This window comes from Equus quagga, chromosome 4, assembly GCF_021613505.1.
Source record: "Equus quagga isolate Etosha38 chromosome 4, UCLA_HA_Equagga_1.0, whole genome shotgun sequence".
Classification (NCBI taxonomy): domain Eukaryota; kingdom Metazoa; phylum Chordata; class Mammalia; order Perissodactyla; family Equidae; genus Equus; species Equus quagga.
The window spans coordinates 84021051-84048569 of record NC_060270.1 but is presented as its reverse complement, the minus strand read 5'-3'; the positions used below and the strand labels follow the sequence as shown (position 1 = coordinate 84048569).

Sequence of the window (27519 nt, the reverse complement as noted above, 5' to 3'; positions counted from 1 at the left end):
GCAACATATGACACTTTTGAGAACTTTTTACTGCCACTGAATCTGCAAAAACAATATTGATAATTAAATTGAATTGCACACCCCTTGTTTTCTTCTAGTCTATGATTAACAAATTTAATATCCAAATGTAAAGATTAATTTTGTGGAGGATAGCTTTTTTTTTTAACCTACTTCTTTACTGTACTGCACTGGGAGAAAAGAAAGAAAAGTGTTTTCAATCCTTCTTAGACAACTGTTTTGAAATAGAATGGTGGCAACAGGAAACTGGATCATTTTTTGGTTCATGTCACCCATAATTATACATGAAGGAGCAAAAACATAACTCCCAATGTGACTCCAAATAGCAAATTAACCATTGAGCAGGAACTATTAAAACATGGACCACTTGTTTTAATCGTTAAGTCATTTCTCAGAGGCTGATTGAGCATAGTACATCATGTGTTATACGTGAAGAGCAATATTTATATTTAGTTTGATTATATTTGGGATAGATCTATAAATTTAACTGAAGAATTATTCCCAAATGATTTTTACCATGATATGTTTTCATTCTTATTGTAACATCTTGGTCCATCTACACAGGAACACAATTAGCATAAACTCAAAAAAATGCTTTTCATCTTTTCATTCGGTTGCCTTGTCATTGAGGTGTACCTCAGTTGTTTATTGACTGTTCTGATTGGGAAAGCTCTTTAGCATTCAGATGCCAAAGGTATTTTAATTGCATTGTACTATCAACCATGTAATATGTCATATCTAAAGACTGGCTATGTCACATAAATTAAATATCTGCAGCAGTGAAGATTTATTATAGAATTCATGTATCATGGATCTTACTCTTTTATGTTGAAGGAAGTTGACTGCAAATATTCTATGTGTTGATATTTTGCAACAAGATACTGGCTAGACTCCATTCACATGAAATAAAAAATAAGAAATTGAATAAATAGAAAAACATCATTTTTAACACATTATTTTGGCTTATTGTTATTCAGTAACAGATACTGATAGTAAAAATGGACAGCCTCCAAGCAAATTAGTGATTAGAGAAAAAAATTAGACTGAAGAGTTTAAGCACAACTAGAACCTTAGTTAAGGACTTTACTATTCGTTCTTCTCTACTATAAACATCAATCTTTAGTCAATTTAAACTTCAGAATGCTCACAGATGTCTCACAACACTGTAGACCAACTCCAAATTGGTGAAAATATCTTACAATTAAGCCCATGAATCTTTTACATTCTGAGAAATGCACCTTCATGAAGAGATTCACAATATAACTAATTAGACTGAATTATTTTAAATAATAGTTGGATAAGTGATTTAAGTGATGATAGTATACACAGAATTAATTCTGTGTATATTATAAAAATTAAAATATCATGGAAAAAATCTTTTATAAAATTGCCATAATTAAGAAACCACTAAGTGTGGAAAGGAAAGATATTTAAGATAGCTTTTCCTATGTGAAGTAAGATTTTTGCTACAGCTTATTATATAAATTTTATGTAATCCATACCCATGTGTTCAGATAAGGATTGAGTTGTTTCTTTTTTTCTGACTTCTATAGTACCATGATATAGACTGGGTAATTTCTGTGATGTCTGAAGAAAAATGTCAACCATAATTATACATTAGAAAGCAAAAACAGGGGCTGGCCCGGTGGCACAGCACTTGTTTACACCTTCCGCTTCTTGGCAGCCTGGGGTTCACCGGTTCGGATCCCACCGTGGACATGGCACCACTTAGCAAAAAGCCATGCTGTGGTAGGCGCCCCACGTATAAAGTAGAGGAAGATGGGCATGGATGTTAGCTCAGGGTGAGTCTTCCTCGGCAAAAAGGGGAGGATTGGCAGTAGTTGGCTCAGGGCTAGTCTTCCTCAAAAAGAAAAAAGCAAAAGCAAAAACATAAGTTTAAATAATCTCAAATTTATTTCTGTTAATTATGTGTGTTGATTTTGCAGGTCTGGCTGTGGATCATTTTAGTGAGCGGATATACTGGGCTGACCTCGAGCTCTCCATTATTGGCAGTGTTCTCTATGATGGCTCTGATTCAGTAATCTCTGTTAGCAGCAAACAAGGTTTGTGAAGTGCTTTTGCTTTTGCTTTTAATTATTACTGAGAGCATTAAATAATGGTATTTAAACATGAATATTTAATCTTTACATTCTGAATTTCTTCAAAGTCTTTTTCCTTTCAACTGTAACTCTTACTATTGTTTACTTACTACTAGGGTTACAAAGAGACCAGGCCAGAAGAACTTCCTGACTCTAGGATAAACACGGTCCATTGCTGCCCAGATTCAAAAATTATTCCTTCTGTTGCCTCTATGAATATTCCATTTTGAGCAGCACACTTCAAGTAGTTAAGATTAGTGCCTGTGAACACTAATTTTTATTTCAAATTGCATTGATAAGCAGGAAATGAGTTATTGTATATAGTAAAACATCATGGTAACAATGATTATTATGGGTAATTTATAAGGATATTCTCATCCAAGTGAAAAGTAGTAGGTCAAAATGGCAACTTACCTCTACCACCAGGGACTGCAAACTCAACTTGTGTTCTTCTTTGTGGTATCTTTTTTTTCTCCCCCTCTGTCCCTACCTCCTATTTCTCACTCTATCGTTCTTCTGGCTCCCTTCTGTGCCTTAGACTTTCTTTGCCTGTCAACTCGCTTCTTTCTGTTGGATCTAATTTCTTTCCCTTCTCTTTTTCTTTCCCTTCCCTACCACAAGCCCTTTCCTAACTAACCACAAATTGTTCGTAATATGTATTTAATGTTTTGAAATTTACCTATTATATTTACTGAATACAGCTTTGCTTTCTGTTTTTTTTAACAAAGGCAGAGAAATTAAAAGAAAAATAATTAAGTTGAACATTTATTGAGCCTTTACCTAAAGTGTGTTTTTCGTATGATAACCCTAGATGGAAAAAAATTCCACATTCCTGTAATTGATTACAATGAAGTTAACTTGTCTCAGCTTAAGTGTATATTTTACTGTTTTAAGAAACAATGCTGAAAAATCTACAAGTTTAAAAAGCATTGTATATTTTACAACCTCTGGCTAATAAGTAAAATACAAATGTCATTTCCTTGTTATAGATTTCAGTACTACAAGTTAAATTATTCTTTTTATAAAATCTCTTAAAATAGTAGGCATTTCTTAAAATGTGATAAAATGATAGCCTCTATATGTTTAGCCAAATTAGTCATAGGCCTAATTACCATTTGCCAGTTTGTTTTCTTGATCTCATTTCTGAAACAGACAATAGTAATGTCAATTTTTTTTGGATTTTACTCTTTAAATCAACTTGTGATTGCATGATAAAATTGTCAGTCAGGCAATCCAATTTGATCATTAACATTATGCAGAAGACAAAATTGAGAATTTTGTGAATTGCCTATTTTTGTGCAGTGGATAAGTCTGGCCTGTAGGCTTCTCTTTTGTCTGCCAACCACACAGCAGAGATCCCTCCGCATATAATAAGCCCCCAGCAAATGCTATGTGGTTGTGATGATGATTAAAGTGATGCTGGAAATGTTTTTTATGTTCTGAGTGACATGTTTAGTATCTCACATTTTTCTACTACAAAGAAGTTAATTCTATCAACTTTACAGCTAATATTAAAAATATTCTGATTCCTGAAAGTTTTTAAAAAAAAAAAAAGTAAGAAGATGATTTTCCATTTAATCTTGGATAAACTCTATTCTTTCTAATTCTCCATATTTACACTGCAACTTTTATGACTCCATGTTTTAAAAATTCTAGGCTTGTTACATCCACATAGGATTGATGTCTTTGAAGATTATATATATGGAGCAGGACCTAAAAATGGTGTATTTCGAGTACAAAAATTTGGCCATGGTTCAGTAGAGTACCTAGCTTTAGATGTTGATAAAACAAAAGGTGTTTTGATATCTCATCGCTATAAACAACTGGACTGTAAGTATAATATTTTATAGAGTTGTATATATTGGTGAAGTTTCTTCCTTATGACTCTCAAAAGAAAGTCTTTTAAAATATCTTAACTATTTCAGTGTCTTAACATCAGTAAGTTACATAACTTTAATTTTGATATCACCAGACTTCTCAAATTACCAAAGCCAAGAAATAATGCAAAAATTTCCATTTCTGCCATAACATATGTGAAAATATCAGCATTCAGCTGTATTTTCTTGGAATTAGAATCGGCTTTTTATAAAAAATATGTTTCTTATTCCGGTCTTCTAAAATTCTTAATAAAACCTTGTGAGTCTATAGACAAACCATGCAAGTAAGAAAATTCATTAGTCATTTTGACCCAATTACAACATTAACATTGCATCCTTAAAAGTATCTGAGGAGAACTGTTCCCAAGAGTTGTATTTTTTCTGTTTATGATTTTTATCATCACACTCCCTCCTAAAAAGCAATAGGTAAATAATTGATGTAATTATCTTGAAAGATATGTTTCAAACACAACCATCCACAATATTGAAGAACAAAGTAAAAAAATGTGGCTGAAATTCTAATGATCTGTATTTATGTATGCATTCACCCTTCAAGAAACTGTTTAAGATTTACCTATAACTATGGTTTATGGCAAATAAAAAGATATTTTACCTCATTTGGTGCAATGATCTGCAAAGATAGCAATTGATGTTTATCCAAATCAGCTTTGGAAACAGGTTAAAACATCATATAGCACCCTAAAAATTTCCTGAAATTTTATCCAAGGTTTTGTTTCTCTTCACCAATGATCTGACATATGTGGTTCCAAGGTTAATATGAGGACACTCCCTCTCGTCCTCTAGTTCTGTTTGATTCTTCTTCACAGTCAAATATTGCCACCTTTATAAAAACTAAATAAACAAAATTCTGCCTTGCAAATAATAGGCATTTGAGAGGTGGTTCTTACAGAATGGAAGCCACTTTCATAGTCACCATTTCACTACCTAGGTGCCACTTCTGCTTTATTCTAATGACAAATTCTCTAGGGAGAGCCACGAAACAGCTATGACTACAGAGGATGCTAATTGGATAGAAATTTAGACAAAAAATATATATGGTTCACACTTACTTGTGCACACAAACTCCTACCTGATGAAAAGGAAACTATGTTAAACGTGGTATTTAGAACAAAAAAAGTCAGCTTTTGTTTATTTGTGTTTTGAACAGACAAATACAAATGGATTTTAAGCCTTTGTAAATAGCAGGGGGATGTTGTTTCTGTCTGTTAAACGGTCTTGAAACCAACTAAAATGAACATTAGATCTGTTGGCTCTATTTTTACACAGGCCCAAACAACATTTCCGTATCTCAGACCAACTCTTTTGTCAAAAATCGATTAGTCACAGGAAGAGTGACTAAATATGTGTTTGAATAATTTCTTCTCCCTTGTGGGAAATGTAAATTAGGGTAAATTTTCTATAAAGGATGGATATTGGGTAGTAATTTCTCTGCACGTATAAAGGAGAATGGTAACATTGAAACGAGATGCTCCCAGTGGAAATTGGATGTGATTTCTTTTTAGCATTGCTACTTTGTCATTCACCTTATTGAATTTTATGTTTTTGAAACCTATTGTATTATAGTTATGCATTTCTTTGTTTTCTTTTGTTTTGTTTTAATCAGTACCCAATCCATGCTTGGATTTAGCATGTGAATTCCTCTGTTTGCTGAATCCTTCTGGGGCCACCTGTGTGTGCCCAGAAGGAAAATATTTGATTAATGGCACCTGCAATGATGACAACCTGTTAGGTAGGTAAACTTCATGATTCTCTAAATAATGGAATAATTCGTATGATAAATTTTCACAACTACTGAAACTGAGCAGAACTAGCTACTCAATCATCAATTTAGTTACCTTGATATCATTGGTTCTTGAATGCCTGCATTAATTATTCTTTTCCCTGATGCGTCTCTATCAGTTCATGCTACATTTATGCACTGAGCGCTTACTATGCATTTGAGTTGATTAAGAACACACAGAAACAAGACATTTTTTATATAGCTCTCGTATCAGTAAAGATAATATTTCTGAGGATGCCATTCTGCTATTAGTTTAAATCTAACCCCAGGATTGATTTATTCGTTCACCAAGTTATTTATGAATAACTCCTGGGTGCCAAATACTAATTTAAAAACTTAAGATTAATTAAGAAACTAAGTCTTAGTTTCCTGTGTGTAAAATTTGATGAACAATGAGTACTACTAATAATAATGATAAATATCTTGAGGGCTTATGAGCAAAGCATAACAGTGATTTAGAAACTAAGGACCAATTTAGAAACAAAACTGACAAGATTTCTTCACTCGTGGAGTTTATATTTTAGAAGCTAGTGGGTAGAACAAACAAAAAAATCAAAACATTATTTCAGATCCTGGTAAATATTAAGTAGCAAAAAATAAAACATGAACTAAAAGCAAAAAGTGTATGATAGCAAAGGGAAAGTAGAGATGTCTCTTGGCTATCCGGTAGGCTCACAATAAGTTCCCTCATATTTTAGACATTAGCCATAATGGAAAAAAATTGCTATTAATGATAAGAAAATCAGTACTTAGTAAATCTTATGTCACAGACAAAACCACAGTCTCTAAAATCCCTTGAGGCTATGACCTTTTCCAGTGAGATACACTCTAGGGTCTCTTCAAATCAGGGTTCCCTACCTCTTCTATTTCCCTCTGTTAGAATGGACTCCTCAGGGGCCGGCCAGGTGGCGCAGCGGTTAAGTTGGCACGTTCTGCTTCTCGGTGGCCTGGGGTTCACCAGTTTGGATACCGATTGTGGACATGGCACCACTTGGCACGCCATGCTGTGGTAGGCGTCCCACATATAAAGTAGAGGAAGATGGTCAGGGATGTTAGCGCAGGGCCAGGCTTCCTCAGCAAAAAAGAGGAGGACTGGCTGTACTTACCTTAGGGCTAATCTTCCTCAAAAAAAAAAAAAAAGAAAAAAAAAGAATGGACTCCTCACACAAACACTGAATATTACCCTCAGTCAGCATCTCCAACTTCATATCGTTTTCTCATTGTTCTCTGCTAGGGGTTACATCCAATCTGAGGACTTTTACCTTTTCCAAGACACTGTGTCTAAAACTACCTTAGCTCTTTCTTTTAATGTATATTCTTTAAGCATTGGCTGTACAAAGCTGAGGAGAGAATGCAAAGATGAAATGATAAATGACATAAACACCAATAAATAGATACTAATGTGGATAGTGATACAAGTCACAAAAGAGAGAGTTAAAACTATTATGGGGATCCAGATGATTATCCAATAATAAAATTGATTATAATTTCCTATAGAATAAGACCTTAGAACAAGGCCTACCAAGACAGATTGGATTTAGATAAGTGAGAATGAAGGAGCAGAACATTGAGACGGAAGAAACTGTCTGAAAAGGCATGAAACCTGGCATGTAAAGAAAGTAATGAGTCATTTATTTTAGTTATCATGTAGGATGTGTGAGGCGCTGTTGTGGGTGGAAAGGTTGGAAAGTTCTTAACAGAGAGCTAAATATGAATCATGATTGATATTTTGGATGCGTACTTATTGTAAGGAGATGCTGTCCCTGACACTGGGATGCACCCTTTCCCTTTACCAATTTTCTTCCCAGCCAGAGTAGCTGTGATCTCAATTGGGAGGGAAAATAAGAGAATTAAATGAACATTTTCAGATGTGCAGAGGTACATTTTTCACTCAATGTGCTGACGTGGTCATGTGGGTAAGCTATGTGTGGCCACATATTCTACTTAACCTCTCAGAAACAGATTCTCAAAAATGTTAGCAGGGGCCAGCCTGGTGGTGTAACAGTTGAGTTTGTGAACTCTGTTTCAGTGCCCATGTTTCACTGGTTTGGATCCCAGGCACGGACTTACACACCGCTTATGGATCGATGCTGTGGCAGGCATCCCACCTATAAACTGGAGGAAGATGGGCATGGAGGTTAGCTCAGGGCCAATCTTCCTAAAAAAAAAAAAAAAAGTCAACAAATCTTTCCCTGTAGAAGATGCGTAACATTTTCACTAGTTCCACACACACCCATCACCAGTGCTCTCACAGGTGCCTCCCGTGTACCATGTCTACTTATTCTGTTGCTTGGGTGGGAAAGACTGCTGGTAGGTAGGATTCTGCACAGAAGTGCTCTACTAACGTGACCAATGTGACTTTTTCATTGGCCCAGATGTTTTCAAGTGTTTCTTTACGGTGAAGTTGCAGACAGTTTTTGTTGTTCTTCTTTTATAACTAGACATCGAAGTCTTTTCTTAGAGAAAAGAAGAAAAGGCATAACCCTCCTTTTTTCCTCTTTGCTTAGTGCTAATTATTTATCCAACAATCTAAACCAAACAAATACACAAGGAACACTGGGCCTGGGGTAGTGCTGAGGTGGAGCTTGGGATTAGGCCAAGATCTATCACTTAACTAAACATTACTTAATAAAGGTGTAACCCCAAAGTGAACCTAGGCATTCCACACTCTTAACCTTCGCATGATACTCCCCATGCCTCCATATTACCCACAGTACCCATGTCCAGAGTCATTGGAAATACTAGAAATAACATACATAAAGTGCCTAGGACAATGCCTTGCAAAAAGTAAACACCCAGTACTCTAAGATGAATCTGTCATGAAGTAGATAAGAAAATGAAGCAAGTTTTTTGCTGTATTATTTCAACAAATTGTATAGTTTTATGTTTGAAGTGAGGAAGCATGTTTCTCTAAATACATCCTTATCCAAGATCGAAAACTTTTTTCAGAGATTTCAGTTTTACTATTTCAACCCTGCTTGAAAGGGATGATTACAGAAACGCCCTTAAAGTTCATTTTGTAATTTAAAAGAAAATCTTAAATTTAAATAATCAGAGTGTTAAAAATATTCCCACTGGCCTCTATGCATATGAGCCTTGATAATAGACAGCTTGGACCACTTCAGTTAGGAATGTAAATAAGTGGATATCAGAATTATTGATTGCTGTAGATAAATGCCAATTAATTTTTTCCTGACATTAACATTTGATATAGCCGAGTTTTTCAGCTCTTTATAATTACTTGCCTTTCTCTAGCTGCTATTGTTAAATGATGAGCACATTGAATATTTTTAATCTTCATGTATGAAATTTGAAATTCAAATGTTACTCATTCTTGGGGAAGTATTCACCTGCTCTTTCCTATAGTTGATTATAATTGCTGGATCTTGACTTCTGGGGGTGATTTAGTTATTGACAAAAGCAGCCTTCTTTTTCATTACAGAACTATTACAGCTGGATTTTGAAAGAATGTAAGTCCACTTCCATTTCATCAGGCAGTGTTATATTTTTGAATTTCTGCTGCCTAATGAGGCACATTATAGAAATGCACATGTTCTAACATGTAGAGATTTTTAATATCTATGTGGTTTACATAGAATATCTGCAGGTGAAAATGAGCCATCTCATAATAATCCTAACTGTGTTCATAATGCCTTAAATATTTATCTTCACTGTTCACATTCACAATTCCACTTAGGATATTTCATGCTGAATGAGTGAGAAATGTTTTAGTAAATTTTAAATTAAGAAAGCGTATTTCCATTCTCGATCTTTCTTGAGAATCTGACCTCTACATTTAACTCTTTGCTGGAGATTCCCACTTGCATTTACATAGCTGTCTCCAATTTAGTAAGTCCAAAACTAAATCAACTCTTCAGTTCCTCTTGCCCTTGTGTCAGAAGAATTCTCCTAAATTTTTCTTTGCCTTCCTTATACCTTCCAGTTACCTTTAGAATATATACATGTTTATCCATCCCACATTACTCTATGTTAGGCCATCATCTTATCTAGCCTGGATAATTTAAACAGAGTCCTAATAGTCTCCCTGCTTTCAGTTTAACTCCTGCCAGTGCAGTCATTCTCAGACTTTTTAGACTCTTCAAAGACTCAACATTGCTTTTGGGACAATGTCTAAAATCCAAGGATTCCTGTCTCCTTCAATTCACTTCTCTCTTCCAATTCCTTCCTTCACACTCTCCAATCCAGGTCCAGACACAGTGACTTTCATTCACTGCTAACCTTATGGCATTCACAGATGTTATTCCACATGAGCTGTATTCTCGGTGTACCTTATGGGCACTCAGTAAACAATGTGAAATAGGAATGTTCCTTGGTAATTTACCAAAGAACTGCCTCAATTTCCTGTTGAAATGTAACAATGCCGCTTGTAAATCCAGATCTCAGCTCTTTATCCTTCTACTATTCTAGATGTGGTAGATTTGGGCTGGAAGTCAATTTCTCATTTGTGTGTATATATGTATGGTATATACATATGCATTTAATATTTACAAAGTTTTATAATTTTAACTTTTTCTTTCAAATTTCTTATTTAATTAATATTCACAACAAATCTATGAATTAAGTTGTACAGCTGTCATTAAGGCCATTTTAAAGTAGAAGTAACTGAGGCTAGGATAGTTTAACTTGTACGCCTAGTACGTGGCAGAACTAGGACACAACACAACTCTATTTATATTGACTGTTATTTTCTTTATTTTATATATACATATATATATATATATATGTAATACCTCATGAGAGAGTCCTTCATATTACAAAAGCAAACTTTAGCAACACCAACCTGAAGTCTACCTACATGGTAAAGTATTGGAAACTTTGCTTCGCCACCAGGAAAGTGTCAGAGTTGTTTGGCGCTGTTGACAGTCTCTATTTATGACAGTGGATGTGATACTTAAATCATTGTGTCATTTGAAGCTACTAAGGCTCTTTAAGATACTCTTGTGATTATTGTAGTGATATATTCAAGCTTCTGCTGTATATGGGCCACTGTGTCTTGAATAAGGAATGTAAGCTGTCTTGGTTTTACCTTATTTTACTATAAAATAGGCACTACTTCAGTAGAAGGATATTCTAGACTAGAACGCCTCTTAAAATATTCTCAATCATTTTTGTTCCATTCAACACCATGTCCTGCTCTAAGTAAACTAGTGTTACTACTGGGGCAAGGCCATGTCAATATACATAGAAAAATAACACGGAAAATGATTCCAAACCAATCTTTATGATAAATCAGAGTCATCATATCATTAAAAATAATTTTGCTACCCCAAGGAATAACCATCCTTTCTTATTCTCAACAAAAATGTACTATGTAGAGAGAGTGTGCCTAATAATTTTACACGTGAAATTTTACATATGGAAATGTTTCTGACACTGTTCTATCACCATCTTCTACCAAATCTAAGTGAGTTTTAGTTTTGGATGTTTATATATGATTAATAAGGATGTACATCAAAGAGTATCTTTTTATTAAGTGTTTCCTATACTGTTAATTATATATATACACACACACTATGATATAGATGTTGTATTTGTACATAAATATCCCTTACATATTTCAGTTTGGTTTAATACCAGTCTTAAAAAATAGGTCATGTTTGCCCATATCATAAAGAAAATATATCAGTTGGAAATATTTTATTATTAGAAAGTTTCAGTTGATTTTATTGTTTAATGTTGTACAAATATAAGAAATGGCTAATAATGCTTTAAGCCTAAAGAAGAATAAAAGTTAATTCAGTGTTTGTATTCACCATTCAACAATGGTTGAAACCTATTTCTCTGTTTTCAGATAGTATTTTATTTCTTTTACTTTTATATTAAGGGTATTTATTTTTGCAGTTTTATGAAAAAAATAAATCCTAGTATTTCATTTTTCTTTATTTGAATTAGTTTTGTTTGACCATCCACTGAATGGCATGCTAATTTATACATTTCTTCTGATAACCAGATGATTCATGCAAACTGACTTGTGAAAATGGAGGAAGATGCATTTTAAATGAGAAGGGTGATTTGAGGTGTCACTGTTGGCCTAGTTATTCAGGAGAAAGATGTGAAGTCAACCACTGCAGCAACTACTGCCAAAATGGAGGAACTTGCACGCCATCAGTTCTGGGTAAATATTTGAGTATCAGTGTATATTCAAATCATTTGCATTTTCCTTGTACGTGAAAGATACAAAGAAAATACTTAATGTTATAAATACAATTCCTGGTATCGTAGTAAAGAATACATTAACACAAATTAATTTTAAGAATTAATTCAAGATAATCAATGGCGTTTTTTCTAAATTAAGTATATCAAAGTTCAAGTCACAAAATTTAATGATAGTAATAATCATTATCATGCGTGAGTGTGCACCATGTGACAGGGCTCATAGCTTGTAGATATTCTGACTCTGGCTTAGAATGATTAACTAAAACCAGTTTTATAAGCCTTGTATGTTTGACTCCCAAAATCTGTTTTTTTAATTAAACAGTTTGCCTAATGCTAAAAATCATTCGTTATTGAAAATTAAGTTCATTTTAAATGTAAATATACTATGTTGATACATCTGATAACATTGTAATTCCCATCTAAAATCACAACTACTCCATTGGCATTGCAATGCATTATATAATATGCTTTGAAAATATCAGGTTATTACATGTTAGGATATACTTGAGATTCTTATTAACTTATGCAATAGCTATGTTTGCATAAAGTGTTTTCTACAGTACATAAGTGAACATTGAAACATATTTTTCTGCTGACTTCTGTTAAACTTAATATATATCCCCATGGGAAAAAAATTAACTTCAATACATAATAAAACTATAATTTGCAAATTCCAATATTCAGTGCAAAGTACATTATGCAACTATTAGAGCGTAATCTACACACATTTAATTGCACTACAATAAATGCAAATTTAGTTAGTCAAACGGAAAATCAATCCATATGATCTTCACATTGCCTCCATGGTTAATTTCTGTCTCACTGGGCGTTCTCACGGCTTCCATTGCTTCTGCTGTTCTTTGAAGTCTTTAGCATAATGCTAACTGAAAGAGCCACGTGAAGAAGCATTTTCACTGGAGTTCAGAGGAACCAATCTGTTTCTGATTTGCATTCTAATAGCAAAAGCATTACTATTTCTTTGTTTGATATTTTCATGTCTACAAATATTTTGACTTATGATTAATTGATAATTAAGGTATTCTAAATACTTAACAGCATTCCAAAAAAATATTCAGCAGAAATAGAAAAGGCCTAGGAGTCTTACTCCGTATTTTCATTCTGCCTGAGGGAAGCTAGTCCACACGGTAAAATATATTCTATTGCCATAGGAGAAACTGTAGTCCTATTGGGACCTTCATTAAATATGCTAATGAGAATCCAAAGGATGTGCACTAAAAGAAAAAGACCTGTGATTATATTCTAGTAACACAGATACCATTTCCTTTAGGGAAGAAGCTTTTCTTATGCAAATAAGTTGTTTAGAGATTTTATTCCCTAATTGTTAACTTAATTTTCTCATTAAGATAATAAAAATCATTGGGTTGTAACCAGAAGATTTTCTTATATTTGTCTTTGGAAGTATTTAAGGCGACTGAAGAGTTTGGCACTCTAAACTATGACTATCTATTCAACCTGCAATGGATCCACAGAGACAAATCTCTATGAAACATTGAATTTGCTGCCCTGTTCATGGATCTTGAACTGTATATGGATACAGCACAACTTTTAATGTTTCATTCAAATCATTTGTCTAGACCTTGCTGCATTCTTAAACTCTATAATAGATCTACTTTATCTGTGCACCCAGATTATTAGATCTTGATTTACATAGATAATATGTTCAGAAAAAATTACATTTCAATTAGTAATATCAATTAGTCCTCATATGAATTCAACCTGAGATGTGGCCATGTAGTTTATTGTCTTATAACATCTAATAATTAATAATAATATAATATCCAATTAAGTCCTTTACAAAGCATTTTTCACTTTTAAAAATGTAGTTTTACAAAAACGTTGTTTGGTACTATAGACTGTAGAACCTCATTATCACCACACAAATGTTAATTTGTTAAACAAATCCCAGTGGGCAATTCATGGATTTATTCCTCGTTGGTTTACTTACAGTTAAGCCTTTTGGCAAATTCCTATGTGGACACTACGTAACTAGGGTTTGGGGCAGCCTTAATTAAAATTTATAAGTTTATGACAGTTGTAGAGAACTATAATAATTGAACAAAAGAAATGTCACCCGTTAATTAAAAGCACACATCTCAGAGTCATAATTAAAATTTTGCATGTGGGAATGAATTTTTCCTCATTCCTTAAGTTTTATCATAATGAAAACTAAGAATAAAATGTAAGAGCTTTATTCATACAGGAAGGTACTACAGAATAAAATAGTTTGACATTGATTCCATCAACAAGGGTCCATGTAAATTTCTATGACCTGCTCATAGGAGGGTAGATTTAAGAAAAAGTTTGCCTTGGACAAAATAATGGAAATGAGGGTAAAGCATAGAATTATTCAGTTGTTCTATTAATAAAAAGTAGAGAATAATTTATGAAAGACTCTTTTTGTAATGAATATCATATCATTAGGTTGTATATGTAAATAACTATATTTACAATTAGTCTTTACTTTTATGAATATTTATTCTCTAAGGTGTGAAGGTGTGTTCATACTGTTTGGTATTTTCCTTATTCTTATAAGTTTATTATTTAAAATTTTAATGTTTACATCAAAGTGAATCAGGGTTTTCTACGCTGTTGATTTAGAGAAATGGAGCAAGAGGACTTGTAAATTTGGGATAATATACCAAGCACTCTCACTCATGAAGTTTGAAGTTATGCAGAATGGAAGTCAAATTGTAATGTTGGAAGTTTGAAGATACATAAAAGCAGAACTGGTGGCGCTGGCCCTGTGGCCTAGTCGTTAAGTTCGGGATGCTCCACTTTGGTGGGCTTGGTTCAGTCCCCAGGCATGGACCTACACCACTCATTGGCAGCCATGCTGTGGCAGTGAACCACATACAAAATAGAGGAAGATTGACATAGGTGTTAGCTCAGAGCAAATCTTCCACAGCACAGAAAAAAAATATATATATATACATAAAAGCAGAACTAGCTAGGTAAAGAGGTGACAGTACAGTTTTGTTAGTAGCCAATACATTTCTAGTGAATTATTTATGAATATGACAAGAAGAAAGCAGAAGTTCTCATTGTAGCTCTCTTGGTCACCTCATCTGTGGACTTTGGTAGTGAAATGTTTTGTTCCCAGAAATGAAGGAGGAGGAAGAAGGCCTCTGTTGAGAAAAGAAAAAAATCAAAATCTCACTGCAATGGAAAGGGCCCTTATAGTAATAGGCAAGTAGATGGAAAGAGTTTTTCTTCTCATTCATTCAAGATCTTTCCGTACAGGCCACTGCCCCAAATATGATGGTAGATTTGCTGAGGGCACTTAAGCTAGGACTTTTGGACACCTCAAAACATCATGTAACTAATGACAAATATACTGATGTCTGTCAAGTCACATATGTACCTGGGATTTAAAGTACACAATCATCTAATTAGCATCTTGATAAAGGCTGAACACACATTTAAAATTGCCCATCTTTGCTTTTCTCTTACATTTTATTTAAATGAGGTATGTTTTTAATCTAAATTAATCTTGATGTCCTAGCTCCCTTAACATAGACGTTGATTATATTTAGGAAGTGCTAAAAGCTGGGTATTTGGTCTTACTTGCTTTTTAAGAATCCGAGAGAATATTAAATTGAAAATATAAAATTGAAGACATAAAATAATGAATACAATTAAACAAATAAGGGGCATAGGAATAGATAGCTATGACAAATCAAGTAGAAAAACCCAGAAAGCGTAATGAGCAAATGACAGAAGACAAGGAAGAGGAAGTAGAGGAGTACCGTCAGATGCAGATGAACCCAGAAGAAAATGTTCAGGGTACAAACCTTACAGCGTGCAACTTTGAAATATTCAGCAAGAATTTTAAAAAACTTCAATGTACTTTGACTAAATAATGTCAACTTTAGAAATAATCCCAAGGATTGCATAATAATAAAAATCAAACATTTAAAGTAAAAATGTTCAATATAGTGTTATTTATAATATAAAACAGGAGACAAAAACCTGACTTCAAATAGTTAATACATAAAATATGGCATATCTAAAAGATGAATGTTGTATGGAAAACAAAACCACAACTGTAGAATCTATAACAATATAGAGAAATGTTTACATTGTTTTATAAAGTGAAAAAGGACAAGATATAAAACCACTTATATAATATGAGCTCAGTACGGAAAAAATACACATGTAAAAGGTCTATATCAGGAAATAGATCCTTTTTTATACTTCTGCATTTTCCAAATATTCCCCAAAATATGCATGTATTACTGTTATAATTGGAAATTAAATAATGATAATAATTATTATTAGAAATGAAAATAACAATTATTATTATTGGGATCATGTTAATGTATATTGGACTGCTTACTAATGTCAGACACTGTTCTCAGCTCTCAAATCTTCACAACAAACCTATGAGAGAATGAAAGTAATATTCTCACTAATTCTGCTGCTGGCTTCATGAATCACAGTTACTAGTTCATTGGGACCATAGGGTGAGAGCAAGACTAAACTATTCATTCTTATGGCTCTCTAGGCTAATGTCAGAAGGCTTGAGTGAGTTTACTTGTATTCACAGAAAAGACAAAATGTTTCAGTCTCATTTCCACAATGCTGGCCGAAAATGAACTTTCCAGAAGTAGAAATAGATTGTGACCTATAATTTGAAACATGTCAGAATATAATAAGTAGTACCTGGCATGGAGCTGGAAAAAGCCCAGTTTTTCCTTTTCTTTGTCAGCCTTTGCTAAATAATTCTTAGTAATCTGAGATACTTAAGACAACTGACAGCTGTAGTCAACTTGCTAAAATTATTTATAAACGGGCACTCACTTTCAGTCCACGAAAACATTACCTTAAGTGGAAAGGTAGAATGTCAAAATTCTTTATCAAAAGAACCAGCAATTTCTTTAAACACTCAAAACTTTTATTACTTGATTGTAAGAAGTGAAGACAGATTTCACAAAGGAGAGTAGTTTGGGGGTAAGAGGTCAAGAGATAAACTTTCTGATTGCGATCTAGTAACTACCCGAATGATGCTATAGTGATTTGTCTCTCAGCTTATTTTTATTCTATACAAAGGAACAACAATATGACTTCAGTCCAAAGAGTAAAGATGTTGTGAATAAGGACTCTGTAACTTTTAGATACTGTTTTCATAGAAAAATATTAAATGTAAACATTTGGAAATATGTTCTGCAGTTTAAATATCAATTAAATGCTGTTACTTAGACTCAATGTGTTTATTAGACTATTTGAAATAAACAATGACCGTATACACAGAGGATTAGTTGGGTATAAAACACTATAACCAGGGACAAAAATTTATGGGCACCAGACTGACTCAACTAGCATCAAGTTAAACAGTGTAAGCAGCATGGTTCACATAGACAAATGAATATGAATTCAAATAAATGGCTTAAAAAGAGAACCAACTAATGATGTTCACTAGCAGGTATCTACCCTTCAGAAATAACGAGCACATTCACCATCTCATAGGAAGTTCACATGTGATTGCTGTTAGCAGCATTCCTTCATGGCATTCAACCATAGTTCAACATACTTTCAAGCATTGTGTTTATATAGAAAAAAGGGTCATAATTTATTTGTCCAATATTGATCAGAGAAGTTATTTCACCTCTAAAGTCACACAATATTGATTAAATCGTACTGATGAGTAGTATTTTTATAATCAGCTTAAAAACTGTTTGTTAAATAAATCTTGCTTGAAAGACAGACACTTACTAGTATTACATCAAGTTATTGAAAAATGCCAGCAAAATACACCTTTATAATACTCAAATGAAAATATATGCTTTTGAGAAAACATGTTGATTATTACTTGACTAAAAGCTATCCAGCAAATTTTACCCTAAAATTATTAGCAAGTAGGTTGTGATTGCTGTATTGAATATATATTCAATAACTATAATATTTTGGAAATTTTGCAAACATAATTATTGCTATCTTTATTATAGTGATAACTACATTTTGAATGCTTAATAAATGTCAAAGAACCTTGGTAAATTCCTTAGATACATTATCTTACTTAATTTTAACCACTCTATGATGTTTACATTGTGGCATTTTTCAGATATGAACTAGAGTGGTTAATAAAACTAAAACCTGAGAACCTAGATTATTCCAAAGTCAGTGCTCTAAGGCATTACCTATTATCACTGAAAATCAGCAGCACCCTCTGCTCATATCAGAGAAATCACTGACTGTGACTATATAACTAAAGGCGACCTATAGTTAAATAGGTCCATTTACCTAGAGGTAAACTGTAACCAAATTATATAAATTTAATGCTCATTTAACAGAGACTGATGATAAATCATTATGTTATCCATAAACTTACCTATTCATATAATAAAAAAGATTGCATTTGAAAATATGCTATTTTGAACCAATATATATGAATTGGCTATGGGTCCAGAAGAGTAAATACGGGGAAAATATGTGCATCAGGATTTCATATGGAGTTCTTAACAAAGGCATATGTACTCAGTCGAGTTTACATAATAACTTAAGTTGATAATTTGTTTAATAATAATACTAATAGTAATAATAATATCAGTAGTGCTACTCATACTAATAAATTTACCAATTATTGAGTCCTTGCTATGTGGCAGCCATTGTGCCATGTATCTCACCAGCACCTGGTAGGCATCACTATCACCATTTTACAGAATGAGATGCAGAAGGTGATCCAGCAAGGAAATCTAAGTTTTCCAAAGCCACACAATAAATAAACATCTAACAAGATCACATTCCTGGGTATGCCTGATACAGAAAACAAATAATTTAACTTTGCACCAAATTTATTTAGTTCCTATTAGATATTTTTATGAAATATTTAGAATCAACCATTTTTACTGAAACTATGGTTTTGGTATGTAAGGGCCATCGTACGAACAATGAAATTTAAAGAATTCTATGAGATTCTGAGTCATTTCCATTGTTTTCTTTTGAGCAATAAAATCTTTAGTTTTTTCAATGAATGTTCCTTAATATTTATTATTGATTATGGATAGTTAGTGATTTTAGTTATGTCTTCACCATATTTGACATTAGCTATTATTGGTTATCCAGTTAAATTTCAACAGTTTATTATTAATTTACTTTGTTGTATAAACATTTGCTGGAATACTACAGAAGATTTGTGCAGCCAGTCTCCTTTTATCTATGAACAGAAGCAGTATAAATAAATAAAGCTCCATTCATTGTATGCTTACTTCCAGCAAGGCACTTTGTTGACATACAGCATGGAACTTGAATACGGAGTAGACCTAGCACTGGGAGAACCTATGGTCTACTGATGTCATGTGTGCCACTGAGGACAATGTTTATTAGAAGAATTTTCCCTCTTGGAGTGTCATGGGAGGAGTTGAACCTACTGAGCAGCCAGAGATATCCCCACTGGGACATACAAAAAGAAGTGAAAATGAAGGTCTGAAGCTTAGGGAGAAGAATGCCCCCAGAGTGAGAAAATTAGGACAGAGGCATTCAGATGAGAGATAATTCCTGAAGCCATGAAATTGGGTAATATCTGAAATAAGTTTGGAAGAAACTGTTTCAACAGACAAAGAGAAAACATAAAGGCAATTGTAAAAGAAAAGTCAGAAAAAAGATAGGGAAATCAACAATACTAGTGTCTTAGAAGCCAAGTGGAGACAGAGTTATCAAGTGTAGATGTTAATAAACATAAAATGAGGAGAAAACTTGGGGAGGAGGATGATTGAGAAGAAATCAGTGGATTTTGGGATTAAGAGATTAGAGGTAAGCTTTGCAGGAATACATGAGCATGCAGTAAGGACAACACCACACATTAATGTCTCCATTCTTAAACCTTTCTTACCACCAGGGGATCAGAATTGATTTATATGAGCAATACATACATATTGAGGGATCCAGCCCCTCTTTTGAGAGAACAAACGGAAGTAACAGATTGAGACACATTATTTTGTATATTAAAAAAAAAACCCTGTAAACCCAATGAAGGATTGGAATGTGACTTTATGATGGGAGATTTTGGTTTGTCATATATTGGTAGAATTGGAAGCAGTAAATATACATTTCTTTTGAAAAAGCTCAAGCTGTACCAAAATTTGAACTTACACATTAGATGGACTTGGCAAATTTTAGGTTTGCCTTTTTATTTTCGTTTGTGTTATGTGTCTGCATGTTTTCTTTTTAAAAGGTAGGACTAAGTATGTTTAGAAGGTAAAGAAGAGAGAAAGACCCATCTGTCGAAGTCTAAAAATGGTGGAGTCTGATAGTAAAGTTGGAGTATTCTTGCTCTATCCCATCACAGCCATACAAGCAAATTCAAATTTTATTTTAAGCAAATAATGGAGATAAAATGTGTAATTTAAGAAAATTTTCAGAATGATAATTCCAGAATGTTAAAGTGCCTTTGTACACACAGTCGCAGAGTAAATCATACCTGCAAATGGTGAATCTCACTTAGTAGGAATAGTCATAATAATTGGAGCTAAAACATAAGGGCCTGCTTTCGATGTGCCTGGTACAGTTAGAAATGCTTTGCACATATTATCTCATTTGCTCTAGGTGATTCTGCACAATAACTCCATGAGGTCAGTACTGTTATGATCCCCATTTTACACATGAGGAAATAAGCAGAGAGGTGCTGTTTGCCCACAGTCTCACAACCAGTAATTGGCACAGATAGTCCATGAATCCAGGCAGTCTGACAACCTCTTAAAGTCTGAGCTGAGAGCACTATGGAAACTAGACTGATTAGAGCAGCAAACTTTCCTCCCCCTCTCTCCTCAGGTCAGTTGACACCCTTTCTGATTCCGCTTCCGCTGTAGGCTGTGAGCTCTCCAGCTCCCTGGATGCATCACTGCTGTCAATCTAGACCTTGGTCATCGTAACAGGGCTGTTTCCCTTTCAAATGTCAAAATTAGAGTCAGCTACGCCAAAAAATCTTTATAAATGAATTTAATGTAACTTGTAGGGTGCACCCAGAGAGGGTCTTGAAAATATTAGCTGGAATCCGTTATAAAATTCTGCAGCAGATGGTTCATTTCCCATCAACAAACAAAAGATCTGCTGTATCACCACACTTTCAAGTTAGATAATATTCCCATGAATATGAAAATTTCTACTCGTCAAGAAGAAATCTGCTCTTCAAAGGAGGAGAAAGAAGAGCTTTTTGAAAATAATTCAGGCAGAATCTGAATGATGTGAGGCATATGCCAGCTGAGGGACAATCTGGTCACTCTGCCCTAGTTTCAAAACAGCTGCAGATAAGATGAAAGCACAGTGTCATTTCTCGGATTGACTGGGACAGAGGAATTTTCAAGTGCCTTAGTGTGCTGTGTTCGTTTCTTTCAAACTTCTATCGTTACTTTTTTTGACTCATTTAAGAAAAAAAATGGGAAAGTAAAGTAGAAAAACATGTCTACAGTGCTTAAATCCTATCGTCATAGGGCACTTTTTCTGATTGGTCTAATGCGTGTTGATTTCTCCTCTGCTTTCTCTGCTGTTTGTCTTACATCTCCTCGTGTGATTTGTGTTCCTGTTTATATGTTCTGTTTCTCTGTAAGTCGTTCACTGATTCTTGTTGATGAAGAGCAATTCTTTTGTTCAGGGCTTTTGTTTTCCTTAGTGACTGTGTTGCAACAATTATCTGTCCTTTTCATCTTCTATCACTATTTATTCCCTCGTTTGTGTCTTTATTTCTCACTCCTTATTGTTCCAGTGAAGATATTTTGTCTGTATGTAAGCAACAACTAGAGAATTCAGTACTGTTAGAAGAAAAATATTTACCTAAAAGTTTTAAAAGTCATTTTCTGGCAATGGAAACATGAGGTTACTCAGCTTTAATGTATATAAAATTCACCTTCTTTCTCAATCTATTAATAAGCGTTTATCTGCCATACAACTGGTAACATTTATAAATAAGTTTTAAAGCAATGCTACTCAGCATAAAAATGTATATAATTTTCTTCATTGAGAAGCGATAGCTTTTAACATTTTTAAGTATCTAGAGCCCTTTCAAAATAAAATAAATAGGGGACGGCCCGGTAGTGTAATGGTTAAGTGTCTACTCTGCTTCGGCAGCCCAGGGTTTGCCAGTTTGGATCCTGGGCAGGGACCCATACACCGCTTGTCAAACCGTGCTGTGGCAGCATCCCACATACAAAATAGAGAAAGATTGGCACAGATTGGCTGAGGGCCAATATTCCTCACCAAAATAAATGAGTAAATAAATGAATAAATAAAATGGTGGGGCTTCGATTTGTTCATTTCTTGGAAATGCAGGTCAGGTGCATTTTATCCACTTAAGAATGCTTTTCCCAGAAAGAAATGTAGAATTGTCCTTCAATGTAGAATTTATGGTAGTAGAGAAGACTTATATCAATTTCCCACTTCAAGTCTGGTGAGCCTTTCATCCATGCATTTTTCTGACCGCTCTAATTATGCTTCATGTCTACGAAGGCAAGAGAGGAGCTGGTTGGACATTCTCTGATGCTAGTCAACTGAATGCCATTTTCTGAATCCTAGTGAATTGAGATCTACAACAATTTCCTTCTTATTCTCTTTAATGTTTTTTCTTTACATTTTTACAACTTCTAAACCTCACTCTGTCCCCATTACCAAAGAGGGCCATTGATTCTGTGTTCTTTTTCTTTACCTCTCCTGCAGAGCTAGTTCTAAACTCCATTTTCTACTCAGTCCCTGACAGTCCAGGCAGTTAGAGAGACTCACTCCTGATAGAACAGTTAACATGCTGTGCTCAAAACACCTTAAAGGATTGTTTACCTTTCATTGTGATGTTAGCTCCTGCAGAGCAAATAGAGAACACTGTACAAAGATGATCCATGAGATTTGCTATCATGTGCTCTTAATATTAGACTTCTAAATCATCTTACTAGACTACAAGTGACAGTTGTTTACCATGAATAAAAATATCAAAATGAAATAAAATAGGACTTAGTAAGTGCTTATATACTAAACTCAGTATGTGTATTTAAAACAAATAAAATAACTAATGTTTATAAATCTTATTATAGATGACAGGCCCACTTTAAACTTATTAAAATATTAATTTATAATAAATTAAGCTTTGCGTAGATTCAGCAGTGGTTGGTACATGATGATTGAACATTAGAAAATATGATTGTCTCTATATTCTATTCTAATGGTCACCACAAATCTACCTTAACACATATGAGTAGAGCAAAAATAATCAAAAAAAGCAAAATGAACATGAAAAGAGAAGTACAAAGAATAACACAAGCACTTGAAAGCATAAAAATGGACGTCTGCATGTATGGTTATTCATAAAATGAGCTCTGGTTATGTTACCTGATATAAACCTGAGTTATCTTCTAATCTAGGCTTCATTGGAACATGGGGAACCTGAGATCCAAAGAGGTCGTGTTACTGCCTAAGTCACTGATTAACTACTGGACAGATCTTGACCAGAATCTTGGCTTCCTGATTCTTATCTAGTGAGGATTCCATGAAAACAAACAATTGCAGTCAAATAATTTCCTTTTTATTACCTATTTTTTCCCAACAGGGAGACCCACCTGCAGCTGTGCACTGGGGTTCACTGGACCAAACTGTGGTAAGACAGTCTGTGAGAATTTTTGTCAAAATGGAGGGACCTGCAGTGTGACTGCTGGGAACCAGCCTTACTGCCACTGCCAGCCTGAACATACTGGAGACAGATGTCAGTACTGTAAGTGAAAGCAACATCCACAGGATAGTCTGACAGCATGCTTTGATGTTGACATTGAGTAATTTTCTTATGACTTATATCTATATTCCCTCTTTTTTCTCAATTTCAGTCACTCCATATTTTTCAGGTTCACTCCTTCTGTCACCCCAACTCCAACAATTCTTACATTGTCCTACATCCTTCCCTTAATTTAAAGATTCTATGTTTTCTCGTTCTCTAGCTTAGATTCCATGGTCCATAAATATAATTATTCCCTGAATACACCCACGGCTCCCTTGCTCCTTCCGCCTTTTTATTGAACTTTCCTAGAAAACCATAAGCATGGTTGAATCCAATTCTCCATCTGTCCTCAACTGGTGCCCCAGTGCTGAATGCAACTGAAAGGAACACACATAGTCGTATAGACTGGTCTCACTTGAGTTTTTCATCACTAATCTCAAATGTGCACCAGCTATGGCTTCTAGTGTATTTCATTAATACATTGGCTCTTCTAGATGTCTATATCATATCTTCTCCTTTCTCCTCAAACCTCCGATACCTGCTCCCTGAATTGATTCTCAGCTGAGGAACTTGCTTCTATTTTACTGATAAAAATATAAGCTGTCTAAAGAGAAGTGCCACAAGCTCCCACCACCACATCCCTCAAATGACTTTATCCTGTATCCATATACTTTGTCTTCTGTCTTATGACTGCGAATCCCATGCCACATCTAATGCTATGCTATCCACTCATACATTAGATCCGTCTGAGATACTCATGGACACATCTCTTACAACTGCCCCCTCTTTCTCCTGCTTTATCAGTATTTTCCTCTCTAGCTAATCCTTTCTTTACAAACCTTGCCTTGTGCCCACATCCCTTTCTAGCTACAACATTATTTCCCTGCTCGCTTTTTTTAACAGTAGCATTGCTCTAAAGAGTTGTTATACTCTGCAATTACTTTCTTCCTATTTTTCTTTTGACCCTACATCTTCACTATTCTGCTGGAACATCTTCTATCAAAGTCAAGTGAATTCGTTTCTTTTAGTGTCCTCCATGTTGCCATATCCAATGGCCAATTCTCAACGCCTATTTTACCCCTACAGTCAGAAGTTAATCACTCCCTCCTTAAAACACCTCAGTCACTTGTCTTTATGTTTACCACTCTCTTTTTTTTATTCTCATTTTACTGGCTGCTTCTTCCCAGGGTCCTTTGCTGGTTCCTCATTTTTCTGACCTTTAAACATTAGAGTAACTGGTGACTTCATCCTTGTATCTCTTTTCTTCTTTAAAACACTCCTTAAGCCTGTGATTCTTATACAACTCCACATTAGAATGACCTTAACAGCTTTTATAAAATACAACAACATTTTCTAAACATTACCTCCAAAGATTCCGATTCTGTTAGCCTGAAATGGGGCATCTGTATTAGTTAAAATTTTCTGGATGTTTCACATGTGTGAACAAGATTGGAACCCACTGCCTAGGTGATTTCAACTAATTGCATGGTTTTAAGCATCCAAACGCAAATTATTTCAAATTTATATTTCCTGATGAACCTATCTCCTGAATTTCAGATTTTTATGCCTAGTTATCTATTTGACAGCTTGCCTTGGCTCTAAATTAACCTGATTTTCTCCCTCAAAAATTCCTCTACCTTAGTCTTTCCTATCTCTGTAAAGGGAAACACTCACTGTTTAGGCCCCCAAATCTTGTAGTCATTCTTGACTCCTTCTTCCTTTCACATCCCACCTTCATTCTCACTTTTACCTTTAAAATATACTCAGAATCTGAACACTTCTTGCTACTTTCATTCTTATTACCTTCTTCCAAGCTATCAGCATCTCTTACCTGAGTTGTTCCTAGCTGCTGCTCTCTGCACCTCTGTATCTATTCTCAAAAGACCAGCCATACTTTGTTTTATCTATATAAAAAATGGATTTCCATCTCAATCACATTTACAGAGGTTTTTTTTACATCCGGGCTCTCCTGTAATTACTTCTTTTTTTGTATTAGTTCTATTTATTCATTTAATCTGACTAATGAACTAAGGTATTGCTTTTATTCTCATTTTACAGAGGGGGCTACTGAAGAGGGATAAAGAACCTCTTGAAGATCACACAGCTAGTAGCTAGAAGAGTGGGATTCAAACCCAGGCAATCCAACTCCAGGGCCCACACCCTTAAAAGTTACTTAACATTTTGGTCCCCTGATACTTCCATATCGTTGAGGACCTCGTGGGGAGTGGCATAGGTCTCTGGTCATTGTGGGAAGTGCATGGAACCACATGGAATCAAGCTTTATGCACTGACTTACTTAAGAATCAAGAATAATAGTAAATATTTTGCTTCTGATGTTACATCGGGGGCCACTTTTGCTGCAGCAAAGAGACAGATTCATTTTCAAATTAGTGCTTCCTTTTCTAAGTGTACGTTCTCTTCATATTAGGACAGCCTCTTCTTGATCTGTATAGATGCCACTACTCTAAGCCAATGCCCTTTTTCACGTTGCTTGCCCAACTTACCTCTTAAATGCTATGTATCACAGGCCAACAGTTTATTTGGCAAATACAGTACCATTATATGCATGTATCCCCACTCACACATTGCTCACATCTCATTGCTCTCTCATTTCCCTCTTCTCAACATCATAGTATTCCAGCACAACTTCCATCTACTAGCTCATGGAGTTTTTTTCTCTTTTGCTCCATCATTCTCACACACAACTGATTTCCAAGCAAACTGCGGATAATGCCAACTACTATCCCACATAACGAAGACTCTCATTACTGTTCAAACTATTTTTGTAGCCTCTCATTTATTCTAGTAAAACAACACATCATACTTCCCTATTTGTCAACTTCCCTGGCATCGTGACTTTTTCTTTCTGTTCTCTTCCTCTGAAATGTACTTTCTTTGGATTCCTCCTCACCTTCATGTCTCCATGCCAAATCCTACCCATCTGGCTCTGTCCAGCTTAAGCATCATTTCCTTTCTGAAGTTGTTGACATCCTCCCTCAGTCTGAATTAATCTCTTTCTCTTCTGAATTTTCAAGTCACTGCTTCTTTACTTCTTTCTGGCTCTATTCACTTTTCCCTGATATTATTGTCAACTGTGTGCATTCTTTACTTGTCTGGGAAGACTTCTTTGAGACTGCACCCAACAATGGCATTTGTTGAAAAAAACAAATGAACAAATAGTTAATCATAGGTAAATAAATGAAAGCAGTTTGGAGACAAGCTAATAAAAGAACAAGCAATTTAAGCTACAAAGCTACATTTAAGCAAGGTACCGCCATCTGGTATTTTTGTGTGGAGCTATTTCTCAGTTCCCAATTGGTCCATCCTTGTAGAACATTGGTCTTTTTAAATTTTCCCTCATTTTTTTAAGTTGAAGCATCACCATTCTTAATTCTTTTTGAACTAAGTTAAAAAATACTATGTGGCCATCATTATAGCAATTTGGATTCTTAAAAAGAATAAATTCAGTTAGGTCATATTTTAATTGGCAACTTAATAGAATCTCAGTCTGAGGTAGCCTGATGCATTATAAAAGGCTGCATTATAATTTTATTATCACTATTAGCAGTCATAGCACTTCCCGCCTTTTACTGTAAAGCACTTATTAAAATTAACCAATTAATCCTTAGACAGAGGTTAAACAACTTGCTGAAGGTCCCAAAGTAGTGATATTATAGTCAGAATTGGACCCCAGGAGTTGTTGATCAAGATGTCAACAAACATCCCTGCAGTATGGTGATGCTATTCTTTGGCAGCAAAATAAGTCTGTGGACAGTGTCATTAAAATGATAAATTCAGCAGCTGACAAACGCGTAATAAATTTAGGATCTATTAGATGTG

General features: G+C 34.5%; 1 protein-coding gene across 1 annotated transcript in view; it reads left to right on the top strand.

The window, feature by feature from the left end:
• LRP1B (LDL receptor related protein 1B) overlaps positions 1 to 27519 on the top strand; it is a 1825183-nt gene that overhangs the window by 1738591 nt on the left and 59073 nt on the right. Inside the window, exons 80-84 of the mRNA XM_046659286.1 lie at positions 1965 to 2081; positions 3774 to 3947; positions 5619 to 5744; positions 11767 to 11931; positions 23518 to 23679. Of these exons, the coding sequence (XP_046515242.1) occupies positions 1965 to 2081; positions 3774 to 3947; positions 5619 to 5744; positions 11767 to 11931; positions 23518 to 23679 (744 nt within the window). The remainder of the gene's footprint in view (positions 1 to 1964; positions 2082 to 3773; positions 3948 to 5618; positions 5745 to 11766; positions 11932 to 23517; positions 23680 to 27519) is intronic.